The 9,792-nt window shown below is 33.5% G+C and overlaps 1 protein-coding gene across 1 annotated transcript; it reads right to left on the reverse strand.

Annotated features, from left to right (window-relative positions):
- Positions 1 to 296: 296 nt before the first annotated feature.
- On the reverse strand, positions 297 to 5,358 carry LOC112022302 (glucose-1-phosphate adenylyltransferase large subunit, chloroplastic/amyloplastic). Its single transcript, XM_024054868.2, has 14 exons — positions 4,643 to 5,358; positions 4,436 to 4,558; positions 4,073 to 4,246; positions 3,719 to 3,811; positions 3,556 to 3,639; positions 3,404 to 3,459; positions 2,910 to 3,003; positions 2,627 to 2,812; positions 2,398 to 2,478; positions 1,931 to 2,017; positions 1,751 to 1,855; positions 1,046 to 1,152; positions 823 to 883; positions 297 to 695 (listed from the first exon to the last, which is right to left on the reverse strand). The coding sequence occupies exons 1-14, from the start codon at positions 4,874 to 4,876 to the stop codon at positions 594 to 596; spliced, it is 1,587 nt and encodes a 528-aa protein (XP_023910636.2). The 5' UTR covers positions 4,877 to 5,358; the 3' UTR covers positions 297 to 593.
- Positions 5,359 to 9,792: the final 4,434 nt, after the last annotated feature.

Here is a 9,792-nt window from a genome sequence, read left to right on the forward strand (position 1 = left end):
TATACTTTTTAGCGCTCCAACAATGGGGTAATTTCAACTTGGTCCCTATACATTTAACTGTGTCAATTTCATATCTCAACTTTTAATTATGTCCTTTAATTTTTAAAATCAAGTCGATTTTATTTTTAATAAAATCCACTTATAAGAATAAAATTGACATAATTTTGAAAATTGATGGATGACATTGACTTCATTTTTTAAATTAAAGAATGAAATTAACACATTTAATTGTCTGAGGGGTCTCGTGTTGAAAGTTGAAGGACCAACTTAATACAATTAAAAGTCTAAAGACAAAATTGAAACTATGACAAACGTGCAGAGACTAAAATTATTTTGGCAAAATTGAAAGTGTGACTAATGTACAGAGAGACTAAGAATGCAGTTCGAACTACTAAATTGAATCAAGCAACAGTTCGTTTTATTCAGGAACTAGGGGGCCTTCCTACAGATATCTAAGGAACTAGTGATTAACAAATATAGGGGCATTCCTGCTAGTGTTTATTACTGCGTGCAATTTAAAACCAAAAACTAGCTGGCTAATGCTTGCAACACTGGCTCAATCTGGACATGAAGTCTTTGCAAGTGTGAAAGATCTAAATGACCGTTCCATCTTTAATTGTTGCATTCTTCAGTATGACTGCAATCCCTGACCGAATGTAAAACCCTTCATTTGGCCTTTCTGCTTCCTCAACACCCTGAGAAGTCAAAAAATTTCCTTAAGCAGAGTGTAAATGAACAGTAATACACCATTCTTCAATAACTTGGATAAGCTTGAAGTGCAAAGCAATTCAAAATTTAAAGATTGCAGAAAGCCATTCTTACATCACCGTTTGTGATGACCACATCTCTTCCAATCCTGGCATTCTTATCAATTATGCAATTCCTTCAAGATAGTAGACATTAGAAATTAGTTAATAGATTAAGGTATTTCGTTATGAATTTTAAGACAGCATTCAGTTGTGAAACATTAATCATTTCTCATTATTCCCTATCACGCGTGTGCACACATATGTGCACTAAGATTAGTAACACAATTAAATCCTACCTGATTTTGGTATTCTGTCCTACACCTACTGGAACCTTTCCCTCTGCTAGCAGAGATGCAATTTCAGATTCCGTTTGGTAGTAGTCTGCACCCATCATCATAGTATCCTGGAAAGTAAATTCCATAATCAAACATAATTAATTTTCACTCTGTAAAATGAAGAGCAAAACAGTAAAAGCTCCTACATCATGCCATATTCACCAATCAAAATTTGAACAGATTCAAACAGGAACTCACATACAAAAACTTCATTTGCTCATATTGAAGCTACTCTCAAGATGAATAACTTATATTGGAAGTTAAGTTCTTAAAACTCAATTATTGGAAATAATAACTATGATTGCTATCAATAAGTGCTTGAGAGGTTTACTCTGCACTTTGCAGAGAGATATTTCCTGCACACCTTGGAGTAGAAAGCACGAATTAGCCAAATCGTGGGAGGCAATTTTTTTTAAAAATAAAAGTGCAATACATTTACTTTTGGCTAGCAATATTCAATTGCATGGTTATCTTGTAGAATTACTGAAATAAAAAACCATAACACTATTCTGAAAGAGGTATAGACTACCGGACGTCTGAAGGAGCCATTACAAGTCAAACCTAACTTGACAATCAGCACCCACATGTTGTTGTGAATTGCACATCAAATGGCCAATTACTCTATATAGTCAAGGAGAGCTACTTAAGCATAAGATATTAGCTCACCTCAAGTTCTACACCATTCTCTAAACGTGAGCGCACACCCACTATAGAGTGTTGAACGCTACATTCCCGCAAGAAGCAACCATGAGAAATAATTGCATCCAAAATCTGCAAGACCCAGTTGAGTTATGAGATACAAGGAGCAGAGCTATCTTACATACTGATTTAAGCTCATGATCATACCCTGCATTTTTCAACTTTAGTAGGCGGCAAGAATCTAGGTGAGGTGTAGAAAGGTGTCTTTGGATAATTGAATTCAAACTTTGGAGGCTGCATGAAAGGAAGCATATTATCAGTTCATAGAGTCATTTTCTCGTTTACAAGGAAGAAAGACACAATTTCAATCTCCAAATTTCTAACATAGGTTTTTCAAATTTGCATGATTTTCTTTTTTTCTATTCTAAAGATTTCTAAGTTCATTTGCAAACACATGAAGAATTTTCCCACTCAGATTTATTCTTGGTTTTAACGGATTATCACTGAATTTCTCACCCAACTTTATAGCTACTACTGGCTTCCTGAAGTTTATACAGAATACTTTCCCGATTACCCCAAGTTGCCAGACAGTCATTTACTCAAATATCAGTTGCAATAGGATTTTTTTCGAATGATAATTGAGAAAATGTAACTTGGGCTACGATCATACCAACCTGTTCTGTGAGGGCCAAGTTGGCATCAAAAAAGGACTTTATAGTTCCAATGTCCTCCCAGTAGTCATTGAATAAATAAGCCTGACAATGAAATGAACTAGCCACTAAGAAACTATATGTAATTCAATAAACATATAAAAATCTTGTTTGCAATATTCAAATAGCTATAGGAAGATCAAAAACATTAAATAATAACACACAACAAATCATGTAGGTATTTCTGTCTTACTTGGACATTATGTTCCCTCACAGCTGACGGAATAATTTCAGAGCCGAAGTCATTGCATGAAGGGTAACTCCATCTCAATAATTTTAGTAGAACGTCAGTTCTAAATACATAAACACCCATTGATGCAATGTAAGGGTTATTCCGAGCATCTTTCTCAGAAAGTCCTAGAAGAGTGGTGTCAACTTGCTGCAGTGCAAATGAGTGAGAAAATAACCAATTGGGCATAGATATCTTAGAAAAAACTGAAAAGTTCAAACAACAGTGATGACGTAAATTTGCCTACCATTGCTTTTAAGTCTGGGCCTTTTGGTTTCTCAGAAAATTGAATAATACGTCCTTTGTTGTCAATTTTCATCAGTCCGTAATCAGATGCACGGCTGCAAGACAAATACAAATATTAAACTATTAATATCAAGAAACCACAACCACAAGGTCCACGACCTGTGGCGTGGTGGTCACCTCACATGTACTAAGTGCTTGTGGTCACCTCATAGGTTCAAGCTCCGGAGGTAGCAGTATATGTAGGGTAGATTAGGATTTCTAACTCAGCTAAAAATACATATATCAAGAAACCAGCAACTGAGATCATAGAGCTTCTATGAAACTTAAATGCCATTTTCTTCCTTTTGGTTGGGATGCATATCTCACTTGAAGAATTAAAATGAAAATTACAACCATTGGCTGTTTTATTCCTTTAAACATATCACCAGCTTAAGAAATAATGTACAGTGTATGTTTGTGAATAGTTGAAACTGTAACATATAGCGCTAGACATACCTGTCATCCATAGGCACACATGAAACTGTAATATCAGCATCTGTGTCAATATGCTTCTGCAAACACAGATCCCATCAATAAGCAGGATTTTCCAAAAATGCAAATTAGTACTAGATGAACTATTGCACCAGTAAGTGGCTGAAAATAATTACCTGCAGAAAATCCATATAGTCCATCCGGTAGAGATGATCACCTGACAGTATCAATATATGCTCAATACTCTTGTTCTTGGCATCCTTCATGATTCAAACAAAATCCGATTATGCTTATTACGAGGATGCAATATTTAGTAAAAATGAAATCATAATCACCCACCTCAAAGACCCATGTAAATTGCCTTACAGCATCTGCTGTTCCTTGGAACCAGCTATTCCCTTTTTCTCCTGGTGTTTGAGTGGCAGCCAAAACCTGTTTGTCCATTTTATTAGGCTTTAATTCATCAGGAACTTTCACTGAAATTATTAACAAGAAAAAAAAAATTTTGATGAAGACTAATTTCTAAATTACTAAAACAAAGTTGTAAATCGTCAAGTAACATTCATTTCCACAGGAGATGAAAAATCATTAATCTCAGCTAGTATTGCCATGCAGTATCATTGATGCAATTCCAACATACTTCCATATGCCTAAAGTATCTATGAAGGTTTCTGTTTGCTTCAATTTTCTTACCTCCACAAACCCATCTCCAAAATTCACACCATTTCCGAGATTATAGGTGCGAGCAAGGTGGCGATTGAGGGAAAAAGAGTTAAACTGTGTCATAATAAAAATCTTCTTTATGCCACTATTGATGCAATTACTCATTGGGATATCAATCAGCCTGTAACACCCTCCAATTGGAACCTGCAGATCACACCAAAGTATCACAAAAATCCACCCCAAATTAAATTCAACTTCATAACAAGCTTTCAAAAACCAAAATTATTAGCTTTATCACTAATAATTGGTGTCTCAATATTGAACAAATGTCATTCTATAATTAATTACCAATGCCATAGAATCTAATTTCAAAAGAAATAGTTGATACCATACCGCTGGCTTGGCTCTTCTACTAGTAAGAGGAAATAAGCGAGTTCCAGCACCTCCACCTAATATGATCGAAGCTACATTTTTCGGGTCTGCCTTTGGAGTCTCAAAAAGTGGTTCATGAAATGACTGAAATAAAAATGTTAATGTAACAGTGAGAGTGAATAAACAAATCCTAAATAAATAAATAAAAACTCAAATGAAATCACTCACCAGGTTCTTTTTGTTGATATCTGAAGTGAGAACAGAATAGGCAACACCGGGCTTAAGCTTAGTGATCCTACTGGTTTTTTTTTTTGAACTTTTCAACAATTGGGTACTCAAGTCCCTGCTTTTCGGGCTCCCTCTGATACTCTCACCCCAAAACCTTGTACCTCCATTGTTCAATCCTCCGCCAAGTTTAACTGGATGAGCATTGGCCTTCAGTGTGGCACAGCAGGAATCCATGGTTGACCCACCAATGAATCAAATTCAAAGATCACTTTTTTCTTATAGATTTTACTCAGAAAAGTAACAAAATTCACACCCAAAAAAAAAACTCTCAGATCAGAAAACGATCCGAAAAGGAAGAATCAGAAACACCCAGATGCGAAGAAAGATTGAAATTTTAATTAGCGCCTAGTCTCAGGTTGTTGAAGTGATCAGAGTGAGGATGTGTTAATACGGACTAGTCTTGACTGAGACTGAGTGAGTGAGTGATGATGAAAATAGAGAAAGGAACTGAGGAGGATTGTATGGTCTTTTTGGTTGGATTGTGAGTCGTCACGAGAAACCCCGCAAAGTTGGTATCTTGTTGCGTCTGTTTGTTTTAATATTGAGTCAGCTATACGTGGTCTGTAAATTTGTGCGGATCTCTCAGTCTGTGACTCTGAAACGCTTCAGATTCTAGTTGTACAGCTTTGCACTTAATGCGGACTTGTAGTTTTGTATTCTTGATTTCAGGGGCCGTTTGGCAGGGAAGATTAAGCAATATTTTTAAATTTTTAAATAATATTATTTTTTTATATTTTTTTATTTACATATATTTTTAAAAAATATAAATAATATTATTAAAATAATATTACCAAACGGAGCTCCTTGGACTTTTTGCTTACTCTTTCACATTTGTTACAGTCCAATCTATACAAAGTCATGAGTGTAAATCCTTTGACCTTGCTTTCTCTCTTTTTTCATACTTCTGGCCGGCCGTCCCATCAGAGGCCTTATCGATACTCAAGTGGTTCACTTTGATCAACGTTATCCTGCCAAGGGGTTACCTCCCCATTAATGCGGTCAGGGGGGTTAGTTGAGTGCATTAAATGCGAGAGTGACAGTTTACTTTGGGGTTAGCCTCTCCCCAAAATCACCTTTGCCATGCCGAAGATAAGGTGGTCCTCGGCGTGGATTGGGAAAATAGGCTTTCCCCCACTTTGGTTCAAAATAGCTTGTGCTCCTCGGCATGGGCCTTGGGCCTGCTACATGATGGGCCGAGGCTATCAGGCCCACGGGCCCCACACTTTATTTAATAATTATTTGAATGGAGCAAAAAAGTAATTTAAGTTATGAAATTCAAATTAGAACCAATAACAACTTACATTTATGATTTGTTGTGAAGTGTTGTGGAAAATATTGTGAACTTAGTACCTTTCTATATAATATGACGTCTCTAAACATGTAAGGAGAGTACTATTTTCACTTCTTAGTATGTTGCTTGAATATCCCTATCTCACTTAGATGGATCAATTTTAAATCTTTTAGGTACTGTGTTGTTGAAATGACGCCCCTAATTTTGAATACTAAAAATGTGGAAGAGTTTGTTTTTAAAATGTTTTTAAAAAAATTAACTAATTAACAAACCAAAAAAAAAAAAGAAAAATAGAAGAAATTTTTACCTATAGGTTAGTGTATTAGTGAAATAAATATAAAATTTTGAATTCAAATTGTAGCATTCACAAATTCTGCATATTGTGGTAACGTAACCTGTTACTATCGACATTTTATTAATAGAACAAAGGATTAAGGGGGGAATAACCTTAAAATATAATTTGAAAATTTTTGAAGTTTTATTTAAAAAAGAAAAAAGAAAAAAACGTTTATCACATAATTGTGTAGTGCATGAAGTACAATTTCTATCCATTTTATTTTGGTTTGGTCATTTGGTGAGCTAGTGAGTAGAAACTTTTGATCAAGATCAGTTCCAGTAATTAGGATACTTAGAGCTTGGTTTGTAATTTAATAATTAGATAGATGAGAAACCTATTCCATAAAGAATATAGGCTTCTTAGGTCTTGATTTGAAAATGTGTGTTTTAGTTTAAGATTGACTTAGCTTGACTACTTGCCCAAAACCTGAATATTTTTAAGTTTGTGATGGATCTACAGCTCATGTGAGAGGGTGTCACTCTACTGTAGAAGTAACTATTAATTTTCAATAATAATAATAAAAAAAGCTTCTAACTAGTTTGATATTGTCTTCTTCCAACCCACTATGTAACAATTAAAGAGATCATTGATATGTAATTTTAGTCACTTGACTTTTAAATGAGTCATATGATTTGTTTAAATATATTGTACAAATTTTAAACAGGTTCAAACTAGTTTTGAGCTAAACTTTGTCAATTTTCAGTTATATAAATAGAGGATTGTTATGTCCATAATATTTTCATGACAATTTCATAATAAATCTTAAGTGACAAATTATTACTCGTTCTAATTTGAATACAGCATTAAAATTACATTTTTGCTCATCAATAATGTCTAGTAACAACCTTACATTTCGTATTTATTGTAAAAATATTGTAGACATAACATTTCTCGTATAGATATAAATACAAGAAAAATATTGAAAATACTACAAATATTTTAGGCGAAAACACCATTTTAGTCCCTACATTTTGAGAGCGGTCAATTTGGTCCCTGCTATTTTCAGGTCACAGTCAATTAGTCCCTACCATTAGATAACTAACAAAATGTGTTAAGGTAGCAGACGGAATGCACGCGTGGCATAAATTAAATTAAAATATAAATAGCCTTCCATGTCAGCACATCCATATCAACTTCCATGACATGTCTCACTTATCATCTACACTCTCACTCAATGTCAAACACAATTAAATTCAAAATACCTAAATTAAAATTCCAAATCCATAACCCACGATGAACGTGAACTCCTTCTCACTAAAGTTAATTGATTACCATGACCAAATACTTTGTTGACATGTATATTCCCTTTGCACATAAGGAACAAAAAGACCAATAAAAACGTCTGTTTTCCATTTGGCTTAAACCACGTTCGATTATGGCTTCCCTATCTTGTTTCCCCACTTCACAAAATAAGGGGGCAAGGCAAAGTTTAATAACAAATGGTTCTTCCAACGCACCTGCCCCTTCGAACAACGAAAGAGGCTTCTTGCACCGTCGTATGAAAAAATATTGTACATCTAACAACAAAAATCATAGCACCGTCATATAAAAATATCTTGACGTAAGCAACTTGACAATTTTGCTAACATGGTCAGAGTTTAACACGGGCAAGCAACTTCGACAATCTAACTAAACAAGACATGGGATGACATAAATGAGGTCGATAGGCAATATGTGTCCTCTGTGAAACCAAAGGGACCAGGAGTAATCATAGACGCTTCAAAAAAAGACCCAAATTAAGGGTCCGTTTGAATATAACTTATTTTATTGAAAACACTGTAGCAAAATATTTTTTAAATGTGTGAATAGTACCGTGAGACCTATTTTTAATATTTTTTTCTGAATAAAGTGGTTGTGGGTCTCATGAACAGTGCGTAAACAGTACTGCTACAGTGCGTGAACAGTGCATTTTGTCTCTAAAAGCATAAACAAGTGTAGGAAGAAGAAGAAGAAGAAGAAGAAGAAGAAGAGAGAAAACGCAAACGGGAAAACGCAGCCATGGATCCAAACCCGCACTAAATTTCAAAAAAGATTTTGACTGTGAAGAATAAGGAGTTCATGTTCATCTTGGGTTACCAATTTGGAATTTTAATTTGGGTATTTTGAATTCAATCGTGTTTAAGATGCGGATGTGCTGACGTGAAATGATTATTTATATTTTAATTTAATTTATGGCATATGTGTATTTCATCTGCCACTTCAACAGATTTCGTTAGTCATTTAACGGTATAGACTAAATTGATTGTGACTTGAAAATAATAGAGACTAAATTGACCACTCTCAAAATATTGTGACCAAATTAATTGTGACACCAAAATATAAAAACCAAAATGATGTTTCTGCCAAAATTTTATTAAAAAACTCATAAAATAAGATGGCAAGATTCAAGAATGTGTTTGAAACTTCCTGCCGACATATTATGTAGGGTCTGGTAAGGCATACATTAGCAAATTTGTTTTTGAAAAAATTTTATTGGGAATTAAAAAAGTTGTTAAAATTTTTTCAATTCCCGATAAACTTTTTTTAAAAAATGGTAGAATTAATAACGGTTGTCTTCCAAAAGTCTTGAGCACTAATAAAGTTTACCAATAAAGCAGTTAATCATGGTGTGTTGATTTTGTATCTTTCTCGTTTTATATGGTACTAGTTTGGGAGGCACGTGCCTTGTATGTGTTATTCCTTTGAGTGAGAAAATTAAGATAGAATTTATATTTGAAAAAGAATGAAACTATGTATTTAAGCTTAGAGTAACTATTTTAATATATGAGTATTTATTTACCATGATAGTTTCTTAGAACCTATTTGCTAAAGATAGTATCTATTCACTAAAAACTTATAAGAGTGATAATGAATATCATCTTCTTCAAATAATAATCAATTGAGTTTTACTAAGATATTGTCACAATATAATTTTTTTTTTCAATAAATGATGTCATATATTACAATTGATGGTCTTCATCGAATACTTGCTATTATCCACAATAAATATTTTGTTATTCATACTTCCTTTTTTACTATCTTACATTTTATGAGTCTAGCCATGATATTTAGTTTACTTAGTTTTTAATGAACACCCTTTTAAGTAAGAAGAGGAAAAAAAAAGCGGACAACAAAAGGCATGTGTCATTGAAGTTTCCATTAGACAAAATTAAGTCTAGAATATTTAAACCTAGGAAAATCAATGTTCTTTAGGTAATAAATAGAATACCATATATTACCATTCCAACTTTCTAAGTATGACTACCACATAAAACTCAAAATACAAAGAATTTTTTTTTTTTGGAATATTAAAATTTAGTAAGAGTATTTTAGACATTTTATAATAGTAAATTTTAAGAATCGTAAGATTTCAACATAGTTCAACTAAGAGAGTAACAATTAGTGGTATTTACTTGGTTTTAAAATTAAGGGCACAATTTTTTTTTTTTTTTTTTTTTTTTTTTTTTTTTTTTTTGGTTTAAA

Source organism: Quercus suber, unplaced genomic scaffold (assembly GCF_002906115.3).
Source record: "Quercus suber isolate HL8 unplaced genomic scaffold, Cork oak 2.0 scaffold_207, whole genome shotgun sequence".
In the NCBI taxonomy this organism is placed as follows: domain Eukaryota; kingdom Viridiplantae; phylum Streptophyta; class Magnoliopsida; order Fagales; family Fagaceae; genus Quercus; species Quercus suber.

What these genes read in the sequence shown, in the direction of transcription:
- LOC112022302 (XM_024054868.2), bottom strand. Translation starts at nt 4,876, where the DNA reads ATGGATTCCTGCTGTGCCACACTGAAGGCCAATGCTCATCCAGTTAAA. An exon ending in TTGGAGATGGGTTTGTGGAG is followed by an intron (nt 3,812 to 4,072) that starts GTAAGAAAATTG and finishes ATGGACAAACAG; the next exon opens with GTTTTGGCTGCCACTCAAAC. An exon ending in ACTATATGGATTTTCTGCAG is followed by an intron (nt 3,460 to 3,555) that starts GTAATTATTTTC and finishes CTGTGTTTGCAG; the next exon opens with AAGCATATTGACACAGATGC.